An 18,840-nucleotide genomic window follows, 5' to 3' on the forward strand; every position below is an offset into this window, starting at 1 on the left:
CACAGAAAAAAGGTCCAGGTTTTCTAACCGAGTCATTTGGAGATTGTTTTGCCTCCCTCTCCATTCTCATCAATGTGCATGGTACCAAGTAAACCATGAGCCTTTACCCAGGCTGATTTGTTTTAAACTTTTAAACTAATGCTCTGTCTGTATATATGGCAGGTTTCGGCAGGATTTACACATATTTGTCTGAACATGAAAAGTATGTTTTCCTGTCGTTCCCGTTTTTTATGAGTGGCTAAAAAAATTGCATCCATGTCATAAAGGCACATTTCCACTAACGGTTCATCAAAGTTTATGTTTTTCTCCACAACTTATAGCTATAGTTGGTAATCCTTTTCAGAAACACTTTTTGTTATACTGGGTGAAATGGTCCTTCCATCCTGAAAGTAGTCAATACATTATGTATTCAGAAAAAAGGAGGTTAAAAAAATCAATCTCTGTGAAAGCTGCATGCCTCTAAAAACTCTGACCAATCCCTGCCGTATGGTCCACATGGCAGGGATTGGTCAAAGGGTTGGTCGTGCCCTCACCCCCCTCTGTCCCTCAAGTTCCTGGGGTATCGCCTCATCTATTGGTTGTCCCACATGCCAACCATTTTGACCCGCTCATGTAACGGCAATTTGCGTGCACGTTCCTTGTTACCTTCTGCTTACTGGCTACGCATGCACAAGTGTTTATGTATCCACCTTTGGTTGGTTTTGGTGTTAGCCATTCATTTTAGCTCTGCTGCTCTCGCAAGAGTCGCAAGAAGCAAACCGTGTACAAGTTTATGATAAGAAGAGGAAGGGCCACCAGAGTGGATTTGGGAGATTTTTTTCATGTGAACCGCGATGAGCGGAAGACTAGGTAAGACAGTCCTGCGCACGCGCAGTTGCCACTGCTACAGCATAGTCCAAAGATGATTAAAAACTGTGAATTCCAACCAACAACGGCATTGATATTAGATTATTTCTCAGCAGTTATGGTTTAAAAACCATGCACTACCCCTCTTAATTGTATGGAAAGGTGTTGGTAGAATGAATTTGAAATGAACTGCGTTCTTCATTATCGAAAATGAGAAAAAGGCAAATCAGGAGTACTATTGTCTATCTAAAGGCATAATTTACAATTACATAGATATAAAACTGAATTAAAACTATGATTAATTCAAAATTATGAAATAATCTGCAGATCTTCAATACTTGAAGCAAGAGAGAAATGTCTCCTAGAAGAAATAACTACATGCACGCAGCAGCTGCTGCTGTACAGTGTCTGCTGCATTCAAGCTGAAATTCAATCAATGAGTGGCACTTTAGGGCACTTATGATCACTTTAATCTGTAGAACATCTAGAACAGTCCCAGAACATAAATGCTGAAAAATATTTCAGCATTTACCGGTTTAAATCACTTAAAAAAAAGGCACTGATAAGAACGTTACCCATTCTGTCTCCATAGAGATGCTGAAAGTGAAGTCCACACATCCTTTCATTATATATTCCCATGAACGTTGGCTGATTTTACAAGTGTATTTGAGTGCAAACTCTGTAATATATTATGATAGTGAGCATGGGTGGCTGAGTTTAAACCTTATACTTGCAAGCAAAATACACAACTCCTGTACTGTAGTGTGATTTAAAGTCAACAGAAAATATAATGTTGAGAGGCTTTTAAACTGGAAGCTACTGCTGGTGATATTGAACCAGTAAGAAATGTTTAGCGTCTGCCCACCAAGAAGCTTTTACTTCATGGTCCATCCAGAAAGTCCTACCTCCCCAGCAGAGCTGTTTCCAGGGTAGATTTCTACCCTTTTGTCTGATTTCTGCAGTGGAAATCTAGGGGAGAGAAAATATACTTTAGAAAACTACTCTGGTTCCTGAAAAGGTTCCTGTGGCGTAAACATGCCTTAAGAACTTCTAGATGCCATGATTAAAATGGAAAAATAAAATATTTACTTTATAGAAATTATCAAAGGTGGCAGTAATTGTGGGACAGGTGTTTTTTTGTTTTGTTTTTTTAGTTTGTGCAGCTGTGCTAAAATGAATTCATGCCAAGGCTTTTTTTTCACACATCTTTACAAGAGGTGCAAGTAAATGTTAAAGGCAGTGAATAAAATAATGAAAGAATATGTTAAAACAAATGACAAATAATTGCCAACCATCTGTTGTTGAGAAGAAAAATAATGGGGGACAGATGGGGGTGAGGGCAGGACCAATTCTTTGACCATTCCCAGACATTTGGACCGAACGGCAGGGATTGGTCAGAGTTTTTACAGACCTGGAGCTTTCACAGAGATAAAAAATGTTAATCTCCTTTTTCTGAATGCATAATGTATTGATTATTTTCAGGATGGAAGGACGATTTTACCCTTTTGATAAAACAAAAAGTGTTTTTGAACAGGATTACGAACTATAGCTTTATCTATATTATAGCTATAGTTATATTTATAACTACAGCTATCTATATAGCTATAGAACTAATTGAAACAACACGGCTGACATCATTGAAGTTAACAAAGATAGGTTTGTTAGGAAATTAATTTAGTCAACTCAGTTAAACTAACAACTCATTTGTTTGCAATTTTATATTTAATAAAATTTTGAAACTCATTTGTGTTTTTTAAAGGGTACTGGTGGAATAAGGAGACGGGCAGCACCTGCCTGATATTTTATCTCCCAAGCAACAGGGGACTTGCAAAAGTAATTAGTATTGCTCAACCTGCATCGGTAATAAGAATTTTGCAATCCAACTACTTTACGAGCAGATGCCTGTGCACATTCTCAGTTACATCTGGCAACTACAAACACCTTAAATCAGAGGCAACTGGACTGTCACACAGCATTTTTCATAAAACATTTCAACACCTATTAAGGAGTCTTTGTCGATTCTTATGTGTAGCAGTGAAACCCACCATTTTCCTTACTGTTTTGAGATTAACTTGGATATGCACCACATCATCAGGATATAAGATTTACAGTAGACCTTTTGTTGCCTGTACATAAAGGTGCTAATCTGCGGTCCATTCAGCTGGATTCAAACTTGTTGCTATGAAAACATTAAAATAGGAATACAACAGTCTTCCTCACAGGTATACATGCTGCCTGTCTAGGTGATGAACAGGAAGCCATGCTTGGCTAACGACTCTACTAGTCTGGCCAGCCAGCCTGATTTACGGTGTATACACGGCATATCAGTCAGGAAATGAGCTGGTAGAGCTTGACTAACAGGGTCAACATCAACAAGTTAGAACCGATCAGATAACTACGGATGTGACGCAAAAAAACAACTCCAAGCGATGTGTTCTGTTTTTGTAATTTGTAGTCTGCAAAACATGTTATGCCATCGAGCAAACTCTCCAGTGAACGATTTTTGCCGCTTTTGTTTAAAAAAAAAATCTGAGGATACATGGCGTACTCTCATGCACTTCCTTAATTTTCCAAAGCACCAAGCAACAACAATCTGTCAAGTACGTATTTTGACTGTTATGGTTACAGAAAAGCACTGCTGCATTATGGGTAGTTCTGGCACTGAGAGTGACGCATTGACGCAAAGTCCCACCTCCCATGCTGTGATTGGTCTGGAATGTTTTAGACTGGAGAGTATGGACTCTTACCAGACTGACTTACGCCCCATGTAAGTCAGTGGCCAGGCTACTACTCTATTGCCAAGGCCTGATCTCCATAGACCCCTGTATTCCTAGCACCCTCATTTGGTCAGCTGGCTGCTTTTGCAGCAGTTGTCCTTGTTACCATCCACAACAGTTAATTAAAAGGCTGTTCTAATCTCCATTACAAAACAAATCACAGTATATTCAAGGATCACAGTACATGGAGAAAATATAAACAGATACAAGGTGCTGTGCCTTATATTTGCATTGACAGTTTCACAGGGCAAACAACTACGCAGTTCTCATTTTATCTCCGTGTAATACTTCACCTCTATCAATATGCACACTTCCTAAATTACAGAGGAACCCCCGCAGGACTTCCCACTGTTGTGAGTGTCTGGATTGTATCCAACCAGGCAGCAGCCTCTTTACAAGGGCCTTTAATGTCAGCTCTGAGCCCATCCGCCCACCAACCCAACTCGGAGGAAAAACACAGGCTTTCTAATAATAAAGCCTTACATTCATACAATACACACACACACACACACACACATATACACCCACACACATATACACCCACACACACATGTCTGTCTTCCCATTTAACTATCTGAAAACCAACTAATGTTCTTTTTCCTGCCTTCTTGTTGGCTTGGCATTTCAAGGTGTGAGGCGAACAGGTGCTGCCAGAAAGAAGAGACTGTTGACATGTGGCAAAAACACCGGCCAATTATTTTAAATTCTTAGCAATGTATTGTATTGGTGTCACTGGGAAAATGTCTGTGAGAAAAAAAGATGTAGCATCTCTACATTCGATGTTCATTTCTTTTTCTTATTTTGTCCATTTCTTTTTCAATGAGTGTCTGTAGAAAAGAGAAGCATGACTATTAATGAGTATTCAATAGCGTCTGGAAAATTAAACAAGAAGATAAAATTAAAAGGAAAGCATCAGATTAGTAAATACTTACTAAAAGTGCACCTTAAAAACAGTTCTGTAGTGCCGTAGGAATTGACAGTCAAGTTACGTCATGTTAAATATTAAATATCAGGAAATTCAAATTAGACATGAACTCTGATGGTACAGAATGTGATAATAATAATAAATCACATGACATCTAATAATAAACTTGTATTAATGAAATACAGCAAAAACATAAAATAACTCTGTTGATTTTGTTTGGGGAACCGTCAGTTACTAGGTGAGTAATAAACTGAGAAGGTTAAAGTTTTAAACCTGAAGCCCCTTTCAGATCATCACAGTGCATTTCAGCCAGATTGTGGGTCGTGTGTGCTTTCAGAGCAGGAAGCTGTGTTCACAGAATCAAATGGGCAGGCTTACAACTTTCAGCATTAGCCTGAGCAATATGCTTTTTTTATATATATATATATATATATATATATATATATATATATATATATATATATATATATATATATATATATATGTATTTATTTATTTATATATGTGTGTGTGTGTATATGTGTGTGTGTGTGTGTGTGTGTCTGAGGGTGAATTTCACCTATTCACTGTGTGCATTCAGTGCTTTAAATGGAAGAAAGATTGCTGTGCACCATCCTAAACATGTTTTTGTCTGCATCATAATCTGCAGATCATTGTGTTTCTCACATTCTTCAGACTCTAAGGAATCATCCTGACTCACTGGTCTGTTTGCACCTTCAGCCTGTGCCCCTCCTGCTGTCTTAGCGTTGTATTGTATTACTACATCACTTGCTTTGCTGTCCTGTCATACTCTTACAGCTCATAATGCTTATGGCTTGAACCCACATCCTGGGGTGAATCAGAGTCTTAATATAGCTCAGTCAACTTCAACCACCTATTCTGGTTGAGAGCCACTTAGGTGATCCTGAGGCATAAAGAATTTGCATAGATCACAGGAGGTGAAAGATCTGAAAGGGGCTTTAAAGTAAGATATGACAAAAACAAGGACCTACCTTCCAATCTTGCAGTACTAAACAAGAAAGAAAGTGCTAACATTCACGGATTAGTTACACGTTTAAGACATATTGCAGCACAGACATGTTCCTACCGTGGTAGTTTGCAATATGTATATTGCGCCTGACATATTCAAGACTGGAGGATGGCAATAAAACCCCCAGAAGAGTGCCTATTAATTTAGTCCTTAGAAAAAGGGCTTTTAACTCACAGTTCCCATTTTTTGCTTTGCGTCATGTCTTATCATTCTTTGTTGTTAACATCAGTCCCATGGAATACTATTCTAACTTACTTTTGCTGTCTTTTGTTGAAGGTGTATGGAGAAAACTGCAATTGCCTGTTAATGTGACATAATGGGATATAGTCAGTTCATTAGGTACTTAAACATCTCAGTTAATTGTCAACAATTATAGTAAAATCAAATGCTTACAGTTTTCAATATTTACAACAATAATAATGTCATTAACAAATCTACAATTACTGACAAGAAGCCAAGCACCAAGAAAATAGTCAGGTGGCTGCAGGTAGCTCTCAGAACATTAGAATATCATGGAGAAGTTCAATATATGTTGTCAACGTTTTCCAAAAGTTAAATTCTTATACTATGTAGATTCATTACACATAGAGTGAAATATTTCATGCCTTTACTTCTTAACTTTTAATGATTATGGCTTACGGATAATGAAAAGCCAAGATTCAGTGGCTCAGAAAATTTTAATATTACATAAGCTTAATAAAAATGGATATTTTAAACACAAATGTCTGGCTTCAGAAAAGTATGTTCAATTCGATGCATTTGATATTTGGTTGGGCCTCTTTTTGAATGGGTTACTGCATCAATGCGGCATAGCTTGAAGATGAACAGCCTGCGGTTCTGTTGAGGTGTAATGGAAGTCCAGGTTATTTTAATAGTGGCCTTCAGGTTATCTGCCTTGTTGGGTCTGATCTCTTATAACCTCCCTTCTGACAATATCCCAGAGATTCTTTACGGGGTTCATGCCAGGGGAGTTTGCTGGCCAATCAAGAACAGGAACACCATGGTCATTGCACCAGCTTTTGGCACCTTTGTCAGTGTGGGCACATACTAAGTCCTGCTGGAAAATAAAATCAGGTTCTCCATAAAGATTGTAAGCAGAAGGAAGCATGAGGTGGTCTAAAAGTCCCCAGTAAACGGCTGTATTGACAAAAAGAGGAGTTTTGCCCACTGAGCAGCAGTCCAGTTCTCCTTGTGTCAGGTAAGACGTCTCTGACACTGTCTTTGGTTCATGAGTTGCTCGACACAAGGAATCCAACATTTGATTTGTCTGTGCAGAGTGATTGTTGATGCATTTACCCTAACCTGCCAGATTTAGTCCTGCGCCGATGCCTCCAGCCACCACCCCCAACCCCCAACCTCTTGGCTTGTAAAGCCAGTGTTATTTGCCGTCACGTGGAAAATATGATAACTGGTGACAGATAAAGAACAGAATATTCTTTTTATTCACATTTTTCATGTGATTACATGCGCACTATATTTAGACATTTGTTTTACATTACACATTGTTAGCTAAAGTCATCACTTTTACATTTTAATTGTTTACCTTCAGTCCCCATGTAAAGGAATACTGCATCTGCACTGCATCTGGTATGCAGGATATTATGTTCTGGCCCAAACTCTGACTGGTGATGGCTGATTCCTGCAGTATTATGTATTCCTTCATTTCATGGCAGTGGTGCAAAATGTCAGTTTTATGATCTTTCAGCAACTTTCCCATCATGTTTGCCTTAACACATGCCACTCCATCATGATGGATCGAGCGGCATTTCTCTCCTGACAAAACCTTTTCTTTTGCCGTAGCATGCTCCTGCAGGTTCCTGGTTTATTTCAATTTTCAAGTTGTAGATCAGCATTTCCCCTACCATTATCCAAGGGTTCTGTCCCTCACTCATCTACTTCCAGCTTTCTCTGTATCATCATTGTAATTCATTGTATCGCATTTCAACAGGGACTTCCTAAAGTTATGAATGAACTCAGTCTCTGTGAAGTTGTTTAAATCCCTGCTCCACCGGTCCCGGCTGCATCTCAGCCAAACAGGCCTCTGTTAAGCCAAAGCTTTGTACTTTCTTTTTATTGCCCCCTCAGCACCAGCTGACACAATAAATGGCTTCCGTTGGATACTTTATTATAAATAACTATTTCTTCCATGTTTTCTGGACCAAAGCGGGCTGCCTTATGTCATTAATAATGTTCTTTTGTGTATGTGAGTAAGCTTCAAGTCGCAAACAGTTCACACTGGAGTCAGATATACGCAGCATTTTAAAAGTAATGGGGAAAAAATTCTGATTTTAGAAAAAAAATGAGAATTGAGCATTAACACCTGCAGTGAGAACGTAGCCTTACTCTCATATGAGAAGCAGCATGAGTGACTCTCCTAATCCTGGTACAAGTATAGAAAATAGCCCAAATGCTTCATTGACTGCCCTGACACACAGCAAATATCCAGTCATCACTGAATGAAAGGTTTAGAGCCAGCTTGGCTGTCGGAGCGGCAATCCTCCCCCTGGCTGTATCAGAGTGAGCTTGGTAAGTAAACACATACATGATAGTTGGATACAGAGAGAGAAGAAGACACAGTTGATAAAGATTGAAAGACGGAGAGTGACAGAAACCAATAAAAAAGAGACAGAGCAACAGAGAGATGGAAAAATAAGAGGAAGTTGAAGAGAGATGAGAAAGATAAAGAAATAGAGATATTTAAATACACAAAATGCAGCACATAGCACATGAATAAAGAACATTTAAAAAAAATTCCCCTAGTAGTGTTTCCTTTCATAGACCAATCACCTTTTCACCCACCCACAAACCTCCCAACCCCCATTCCCAAGGCCAAAGTTCTTGGGGAACATTGCATACGCTACAGTGTTATATACTTGAAAAGGTGATGTTTTTTTTTTCTTCCATTCTTGAAACGACAGGTCGATATACGAATGTGTGACGGGCGGAGTGTTGCTGGGTGAGTGCTCTTAGGAAACAGAGCTGCCAAAACAACCTGTGCATCCGGCGAGTTGAGCATAGAAAAAGGAAAACGATCAAGAGTAACAACTCATTACACTTATGGCGCACACAAAAACCAGTTGGACAAAAAGATGAGGAGCCAAACTCAACTGAATGCAGAGAAATATGTTTTTCCTACAGAAATGCACGTTTGACTAATATATGAAACAATTCAAGGTCCAAAATAAAGACATACACAAAGCTAAATAACAAACCTCTGACTGAAGGAAAGTGAACAAAAAACACTAATCCATTGAGCGTGACATTTTCTGTATTACCGTTTCACCTTCTGTGACTCTGTATTAGAAAACCAAATGGGGACAGCTTTATCAGTTCATGCTTTTATGGTCACTCTTCTCCTAGATTTATTCATTGTCTTTGATGCTATGAACAGACATCAAAGAGTCCCTGATGATAAAGCCATCTGCCCCTGTCTCCTCTGCCTTGGCCAGCGTCCATTATGTCCACACTACTTTGTTTGAGTACCAGGCTCCAACACCACATTGCAAACACTCTCTCTTTTTTTTTTTCTTTGTTTCAATTATTCGCCCACCAGATTCAACTCAAACCTCCATGGGTCAGCAAGTACAAATAAGCTGACCTCAGGCCCCGTGACATTTTGCTTAATACACAGCAATTGGGATCTGCTTTGTTTTGGAGCTACATAACATAACATTTACCCACAGCGCTGGTGCGTCCAGCAGATGGTGCTTTCTCGTTGATTGGCATGGACGCCATAGTAAATTAATCAACGTCTTACAGTATTTAATTCAATATTCAGCTTCTTTTTTTGTTCCTCATTCTGCCATCAAAGCATCGATCGTTTGCCTCGTTTGATTTGATCATCCCATTGTCATGAGGCGCAGGAGTTCCTGATATAGACCTGGGGAGAAAATGTGCTCACAGTTCAGAATCTGAACCTCTTGTTGGTTCTTTTGATCACTTGATTGTCATGCTCAGCCACACTTGTCTGCACCACCGAGAAGGCACAGACCACCAATGGCGCCTAAAAGGAAAAAGATGGCAAGCAATTAGAAGCCAGTCCGTAGTTGGAGAGAGGGAAACGTCACAGCAGGCGTTACGGGAGCTTCACCGAGGACGCGTGCTCCAGCATATGATCCCGGCATAACAACAGATACTGGCCGCATTTTAATTACTGCTTGCTGCGGCTTCGCAGCATGTGTGGTCTCAAAGACTGCTGGGATTTTCAGTTGGATACATAGCTAGACAAGTCTCTGCTGTCCATGTAAGCAAATGTTGAGCCATCAATTTGGGTGTCTCATTTAAAAGGGATTTGCTGCTTTTGCTTTTCTGCCTTAAACTATGCCAGATCTTTCTGTCTTTTTTTTTCTTCTTAAATATACCAGGCACGTTTTTCTTCTTTCTTTTTCATAAACAGCAAGGCGCCCTCTTTTTGAAATTTCAAGCAATAATATATAGGAACAATCTCCACGCAGAGGTTTATTTCTACAATAGAGCAGTTGCAGGGTGGTGCATCATTGGCAGCTTGACTTATTCATAAGAATGTAATTGCAGCTGCATAATATGAACTGAGCAGCAGAAGAAGCCAAAAAGAAAAATAAATGTAGCAAGGCTTTTAGTGTCAGGAGTAGCAATTATCATAATGCTCAAATCTGCTAGCACTTCCCCGATCAAGAGTATTTGCATTTCACTAAGGAGACTGGAGAGGGTCAAACTGTTCTCACCAGCCACACTTCAAGACTCCCCCTGTGGCCTGAGGTGCTTAGATGTAAAAAGTCAGAGGAGTGAAGGCATAAAAATTGCCTCGGGGTGCAGGGAGAGCTGAAAGCTCATCCGATAATGTGGTCTACTGTCCCTGTGAACAAACAGGGTCGCTCTCTTTTTCTAAGAATATAAAGCCTTGTTTGAATACGCACTTCTTAGCGTCACTCTAACAATGCACTTATTGATACACCGTTTTCCTAAAACTCAAAGCTCTTTGCACAAAAGGCAAAGGAGACGACTGAGGCTATAAGCTTAGGGAATACAGAATTCTGCTGAGATCAACACAAAAAAGGCTTGCTTTGTGTTTGCATGAATGAATCCAGCACACTGTAGAAGAGTGACACAGAATTTCAAGCCATTCCTCCATCTAATTTATGCTCGTAACTTATTTAGGCCTTTTCTGCTGAACTCATGATGTCCCTAACTGCTTTAATAAGGCCGCAAATTCTCCATCAGGGGCGTTTCAACGTTGGTTAGTTGCTGACTTTGGGTTTTTCCATGAAGGGCTGTCTCTTAGTGTCTCATATGAAAGAGTGAATTTATTTTACACCTATAAGAGTATACTGGTCAGGTGTAACATTATGACTAGTACCAACAACCTAACTGGTCTAAGGCTATGCAGCCCCATACATGACCAGTTTTTGTTCCTCATGTGCATCAATGAGCCATGACACTCTAGCATGTTTATCACTGTTCTTTCCTGTTGGTAGATACTAGCCAACGTAGAATTATACACCCGACCCTCTAGCCAGTGTCATTAGTTAGAGATTCATTTCACCTGTCATCAATTTATTTGTCCATGTGAACACTTGAAAAAGTGAATAAGCAGAGCAGACTGGGCACAGCTCTTTTTTTGTATGAATACGATAAGACAAATACATTTGAATTTTGTTGGACCCAATTTATTTTAACTGGTCCAAACAATAACCCTCCGAGAACATCAGGGAATCAAAAACTGCTGTGATAAAACAGCAATGTGTGTACATTCCTCTACTCGTCATCCTCTTTCCTCAAGCTTTCAAAAGGAGGGTGCCAGTATCGTTTTTTTTTTTTTTTTTTTGGGCCACCCACCCTTTCATTTCCTCTTTCCTATCTGATCGAAAAATAAGCAAAGTTAAAACCGTCATAACCTCAGGACGGAGCTGCCATGGTTAAAAAAACACCTCCGCCCGCACTCCAACCCACCAACAGCAAGTACAACAGAGCAGTAATCTCTCTGATAGGACCAAAATCCCCATCTCTGCTTGCTATGATATCCCTGTTCCATTTGATGCTATCTCTGTAAAATAGGATGTTATCAGCATCCATGATGATGCTATCACCATACAGTGTGGAGATATTGGATTCTAATTCAGATCTTCCCTCGCCTAGACAGAGAAATGTGGGGCTCTGCAGGCGAAGCCAGTCCATCTGTGCCTTACTTTATGCGGGGGATCGAGCATAGCTCTATGCTCGTTGGTTTTCGCTGTATTGGCCCCCAGGCCAGAGTTGTCACAGAACCTGCTCATGCTGTAAGCTTTAATGAGGACAGGAGAAGGAGATGATTGAGAGTCAATTACAACCTCATGTTGGAGAGTAACACAGGTTCACCTTTCATTACACCTCAATGCCATGAGCTAACTGGGTCCCATCAGTTAGTGAGAGGTACTCATGTTGAAAAGGCCATGCTGAGGTATATCTGGTGTGAAACAGAAGACAGTGGAAAATATTAGAAGAGGATCCATAGCTGTCAACCCTGCACTGTCCGCTGAGTTAATATCAAAGCGCTTGCTTGTTTATTCCAATTAGAAGCCAAATTGTAAGACCAGTGTAGTGCTAGCAAGGTTACCATGCTTTGGATGGCCAAAGTGGTGGGGCCCACCCTGGATAGCTCACCAGCCTATCAGAGAGCACAATAAAGGCACACAGGGCAAACAACCAACAACTCACACTCATTCCTATTGAGAATGAGAGAGACCATTTAACCTAACCTAACAGTCATGTTTTTGCACTGTGTAAGGGGGAGCTAGAGTATCCGGAGAGAATGCACACATGCAAAATGGAGTACTTTTAAATTCAAACTATTTAGTGAGATTTATGAAACATTGATTTTCAAAGAGTTAAAAAAAATCAAACAGCATACAACTCTCTGTTTGGAAGAAACATTAGGAACTCAGTGTACTGCACTATTTATTAAAAATGGTGCGGTTTCTAAGTCGAGTGCCAACTTCAGAAAGTGGTAGAACCACTTTTTCTGTAAATTTAGACTGCACTTGATCAACTAGAACCACATGGTAGTGTGTTGTGAGGTAAATTATGAGGAAGTATAAGCCCATTTCTTCAGGATAACTTCATTAAGAAGAAGAACATAACAAAACATGATATAAATCAAGACCGACAAAACAGAAAACATGTAAAACTAACATTAACATCACGTCGCACTGTGGTGCTGCCTTATATTAAATTCACATGTGCGGCCAGTTACCTCAAATGTTGCATATTAACATCTATAAGCTGTAACTGTACATTTGTACCTTTCATTTCAGCACACATATACAACATTAATACAGTGTTGTTTTAAAACTGACAACAGACATTTTTGAACAACACTGATCATTTTCAAGTGGTTTTATTATTGTGCAATGATATTGTTATTTGACAAACTCAAACTATGGCCTTCTTTACGCAACAATGATCCATTGAAAATGGGATTTGCTTTCCCGTTCCTGTTAACACATTTACAAGACAACGTTCTAATTACAATCTCCATTCATATGGCGACAACAGAGATGTAAAAAGGATGCAATTCTATCCTCGCACCACTAGTTGGTGCGTTTTTTTTTTTTTTTTTTTTTTTTTTTTGCCTGAGAATGAAAACTTTCTGTCTGGAAGCTGCCACAACTAATAAATGTTTAAGATGGCTGTGACAAAGTGGGTGAGAACACCATTTGCCTCAGTTTATATTTTTTCAGGTAACATTCGTGTTTGCTTGATGTAACTTAGCCATATATTATTTATTCTGTAGCCTGCAAGCATATACAATCCCAGGTTTGTTTATGTTTTGCATTTTTACAGATAATTTACTATAACATCTTGGTTTAAGTCAATTCACAATCCCAGATTATATTTATTGTTCATTTAACTTGCGCATTTTATTTTGGTGAACTTACCTTAATAAGTGTTGCCTCACTTCCTGTAATTATAGCTTCCTGTTTAGAGCTGATGTCAAAGGAAAGGACCAGGTGGAGAGGGAGAAAGGACAGCTTTTTTAAATTTTATATAGTCAAGTTTAGGCATTGTATAGAATCATTCTGTGTGGATTTAATTTTACAATGTTATGGTCCTACTCAAAAAGATGTTACAGCGGATTGAAAGCAACATTAGAGATTTCAAGAGGAAACTGTTTAGGGGCTCCTGTTTATGGAAGAGTCCATTGGAGGCCATTTTGTCTGCCAGAAAACCAGAGTATTTAAGGAGGGAGGAGAGAAACAAGTCAGTGTAGCTGAGTGCACTTCACATTAATTTACTTTGTTTCAAGTTCAGCTATGATCTGTTGAGCCATGTTAACCTCTGAGTTATTTTTTGGATTTTTGTAAATGCTTTTTCACTATTTTTAATGTAAATAAACCACCTGATACACTGGACACCATCTGCCTACTGACTTCTTCAGCCACTTTGGCCAGGCTATCTCATAATGGCAGAGAATAAAGTTTTCCAATGGACAGACGTTGAGGTTTGACTCTTGCTTATGAGCTCTGTGTTGGAGAGCCGTGGTTATATTCAGAAGAGTCAGCAGCACAAACAGCACTCCACTGTTGTTGATATTTTCTTCTGTGTTTTTTTAAATTTGTATGCAGCCGCTACGTTGTATGTGTGCATTAATATCTACTGATTTATGTCATAGTGAGCCAGCAATTCCTGGAAAGAAAAATACAATTTTCTTGTTTACATGACAACAGAGACTACAGTTTTCTAATCATTACTTTCTGGAACCAGTTTTCAAATTGTGCTATTTTGAGAGAAAACGGTTTGCCATTCTGCTGTAAATGAACAGTAGTTACAAACTCAAACAAACTTTCCATTTTCATCAGAAAACGTGTAAGGAGGGCCTAAATCACAATTCAATTCTATTCAGGGCGCTTTCTGAAAATGCTAGAAAATGTTGATAAAATCAAATTGTTGTGAGAAAAATCTTTGTCCTCTGTTAAATAAAGCAAAATATATGTTTCCCACAAACCAAACATACCAAACCTTGACCTTAAAACTGAGGTACCAACAATGTACTTGTGTACCATTAAGACACCTAATCTTTTAGCCTGGCCAGCCAAATTGATAACGTGTAGCACTTTCCCCGTTCTGCACGTCATCAGTCTGGGACTGCTCCCATCAAATCTGTTTGGTTAAAGGAGGGACATGCAGCAGAACTCTCCGAGATCATTGGACGAAGCGAGACCTAGTGCCTGCCTGTCAATCGTTGGTTTTAGCCAGTCACAGTATCATAAAGAAACCACAACAAGTTACCCTGGTCACGGCACTTCTTGCAAAGATGAAATTGTGGATTCTGACAAAACAGCAGCTGCTACACACGCGTCCTCCTGTGCTATCATGTTTATGTTGGTTCAGCTGTTGGCTCAGCAGATATTGCTTTCGTCACCGGGGAATGTCCTGCCTTAAACCATAATCTTGCAACGTAACCCAAACCGCTTTTGATTCACAAACGGTTGAAGCAGTACAAGATAGATGCTTGTGAATGCTCAAATACCACGATAATTCAGCTTACCGGCAAGGTTACTGGTCTTTATATAATGTGAATTATCTTCTTTTGACTGATACCTTTGTATAATGAGGTCCTTATAATCCTTTGTAGCCTCTCTGCAAATAATGGATAAACTACATAATGAACTTGACTATTAAAAGATAATGCAATATATGTGACAAACAAAACTGGATAACTTTTTCTTAAATAATTTTTAAGGTTTCATTTGTTCACATCTCACCTAGCATTTTTACAATAATGTTTACACTTTGGAGATGTCTTGTGAAACAAACATTGTTAGACAAGCGTAGCAAATTAATCCTGCTTACATCACAATACAATTCCAAAAGATCTCTTGCTAGAAATGAAACAATGTTGGTGTACTTGGTGCACTACTAACCCTACGTATCAGAATATTAGAACTTGAAATATGTTCTGAAAATTGTTGGTGCTTGCTTTTCTCCCTCTCAGATTCGATGGACAAAGACAGCTGGCAGTGTGTCAGATCGCTTCCAGGACTCCAGTGTGTTCAATGACACTTTGCACATTGCGAAGATCCTGAGAAACCAGGGGGGACGCTATTACTGCAAGGCTGAGAACGGCCTTGGTTCCCCAGCTATCAAGTCCATCCGAGTGGACGTTTATTGTAAGTTCAGATATTTTTGTTCTCTACTTTTGTGCTTTGTATCCTTTTCTCTTAAACTGCAAAATGTTTTGGGTCACCTCTTCTTAAGTATGCAACATGTTTCTTGCTGTGGATTTTTGTCAAATGTTTTGCTCTTTGTCCAGAATTCCAAAGACAGTCATATAAGCAGGGTTCCCGCGGATCCTTAAAAAGTCTTAAAAGGCATTGAATTCTGTAATATAAAACTAAGGACTTAATTGGCATTAAAATGTCTTAAATCAGTCTTTCTTAGGTCTTAAAATTGTTACCAGGTCATATATAGGATTTAGTTTTTGTAATCCTTACCAGACAGTAAAATAATTGACACAATTATATATATTTTTAATTTACCGAACGGCTCAATGTAACTATTATTGGTTCTGTCCCAATAGCGGAACCAATAAAAACTGTTGCGGCGGGACCATAGCTGTGAAAAAGAGTTGGCACTGGTTATGTTGTGGTTTTTAATACTGATTTATAGTTTATTTTAGTAGGGAACAAAACAAAGTTTGTGCATTCAGTTCAGTAGTTGTTAAAAATATATCTGTAATTTGTGTGTTTTTTTAGCTTTATTCCTATATGGAATGTTTTTCGAAATTTTAAACATGTCTACTGGGCCACAAAGTAATAGTTTATGTTAAAATAAACATTTGGGTGAAGTTGTCGCAACGAGGTTTATCTTGTTTATCGTGAAGTTGGTCTTAACTTTTTATTTCAAGTGGCATTAAAAAGTCTTAAAAAGTCTTGAATTTAACTTCCCTCATGCTGTAGGAACCCTGTATAAGGCAGTAACTAAAATGCTCGCATCCAGTTGCTATGCCATTCTGCTCTTGCCTAATTTCATGTCTAAGATTGTTACACCCAATAAAGAGCCTTATGGCAGCACATTTAGCCAATTAAGAATTACCCTTTTGCTCTTCTTAGAATGCTAATTAAAACCCTGCCAGTAACTTCGGCCTCTCCATTTTTTATTTGTCTGGAAAACCAGGAAGTTCTATAAGCATTTGCCAAACAAAGCAGTAATTTATACTTATTGCTTTATTGATCTGGCATCCATTCAAGTATTTTACCTCGGTAGTGGAGACACGAAAGTGGTCACCTCATCTCAGACTGACCTGTGTTTTATGGCTGTTTGTGCAGACACAGCCAAACCTGAGCGTTCATACACACAAAGAAATATGTAGGTGTGCTATGATTATCTGCAATAAAATGAAGACTCTGAGGATATATGAATTGTGTCTGCTTGAAGAAATTATACTAAGATCTTTGTTTAAATCACATGCTTCACTATTGTAATATATCAGAGCTTCCTCCAGGATCTTTCACTGCTGCTTCTCTTCCTCTGCAGAGATTCTTGTTTTGTTTTTCATACCAAACTACTTGGAAAATAATCATGTCTCTTCGATGCAACCTCAGTGCTTAATTTGTTGCCAAACTGTTAGTGATAGAGGACAGGAAGAGGTAGCGGAACAAAAATTGTTCACTTATTGTGTAATTTACAGTTGGCTTTGTATTCATTTGAAAGTCTGCGTGGTATGTTTATGTTAAATAGTGAAATTTAATTCTTTACTTTCTTTTCTTTAGATTGAGCTAATGTTTGCTTAAAAAACAGTTTTGGCCAAACAAACATGGGCCACTAAGAGATTCTAATGTAGTGGTAACTGTGGGTAAAAGGACGTCATTTTAATATAATGCTTTATTGTCATTATTATTATTATTATTATTATTATTATTATTATTATTTTGGGTAATTGGTTGTAAGGCTGTGACTGCATGTCACAGATTCAAAGTCCTACAAACACAAGTAGTGCTCAAAAAAAGCATATCCATTAAGAAAGAGGCTACTTTAGGATACCAGTTACATTAAGATGTTTGATTTTTATTGCTAAACAACACAAAGTAAGTGCATTTAATCACATTTTCAAATATACTGATATGCAACAATGCTTCAATCGAACTAACGCAAGTAACAATCCCAACAATGCACTTGGGTTGGCTTTGCTAACATCAATTAGTATACATTATCTTCACCACAAATCATAATTCTGCTCCCTATTTCAGGAAATCAAATCACAATAAAGAGACAGTATCTGCAGATCCTTAGTGCATTAATTATACCTTTTTGCCAGTTTACTCTTGAAGAGTAACACAGCTATAAAAGCTTGTGAGGAAACAAAGCTTTAATAAATTTCTTTAAACCAGCTGACTGGCAGTGCGCAAGCAACAGATGGGGAAGATGCAGTGCTGCGTTTCATAAAGCTGAAAAAAAAATCTCTGCTTCAGCGCTTTCTCTGGCATCTGATTAAAAGGAATTTTAACCCTACTATGAATGAAAGTTGTTACAGTTTTGAAATAGTAGCTTTTTAAAACCTTGGAATGCCTTGAAAGTTGAACTCAGCACCAGTCTTTTCCAACCACCATCATAATTAGTAGAGTCACTGGAGTTCTTGATCCCTGCTTGGTCCTCAGTGTTTGTTTTGAAGGCTCTGGGAGTTTTCTAACCTCTGCCGTTGTTAATGAACTGCAAGCTTGTCCACAAGGAAGCGGCCTCTGCTCATGCTGTCAGGGGCCAAAGCTGCAAAGAATGGCAGCCGTCTTTGTAAGCATGCAGAGACATAAATTAGACTCTGTTTTTTTAAATGGAGACACTATCACACAATGTAGGGTCCAGTTTCCCAGAATTTCTTTTCTTCATGAAAACAGTATACCATTTTCACCCATCTGGTTCCCCTCTCTACTGGCTCTCCTCATTCCTGTCTTATCCCACACCGCCATGTTCAAGTCACTTTTCTGTACTGGTTTATTTGGACTGACACCCGGGCAGAGGTGGTGGAATTGAAACTTGTTTAGAGAATTTTGTGGATGGCCCTGGTGGTCCAGGAGATTGGGGCTAAAAGCGTCTCAGCAGCCGACAGTCAACACCTTGTCCTTTCTGTGCACCATTTCACCTTGGCTATACTAAGGAGCCTGCATGAAGAACAAACAGGAAAATGAAGCCATCCCTCATAATGGACCATCTGTGGGACATAAACAATGGTTTCTAAGGGAGACTCATCACCAGCATTTGTAGTTTTTGTGCTGTAATTGACAAACTCATTATGCCTGTTAGCCGGATGCCAA

General features: G+C 38.9%; 1 protein-coding gene across 3 annotated transcripts in view; it reads left to right on the plus strand.

The window, feature by feature from the left end:
• The window catches only part of mdga2a (MAM domain containing glycosylphosphatidylinositol anchor 2a), a 249,857-nt gene that overhangs the window by 85,447 nt on the left and 145,570 nt on the right, over positions 1-18,840 (plus strand). For all 3 annotated transcript variants that reach the window (XM_036134196.1, XM_036134197.1, XM_036134198.1), the window contains exon 3: positions 15,528-15,702. In XM_036134196.1, coding sequence (XP_035990089.1) covers positions 15,528-15,702 — 175 coding nt within the window. The remainder of the gene's footprint in view (positions 1-15,527; positions 15,703-18,840) is intronic.

Source organism: Fundulus heteroclitus, unplaced genomic scaffold (assembly GCF_011125445.2).
Source record: "Fundulus heteroclitus isolate FHET01 unplaced genomic scaffold, MU-UCD_Fhet_4.1 scaffold_76, whole genome shotgun sequence".
In the NCBI taxonomy this organism is placed as follows: domain Eukaryota; kingdom Metazoa; phylum Chordata; class Actinopteri; order Cyprinodontiformes; family Fundulidae; genus Fundulus; species Fundulus heteroclitus.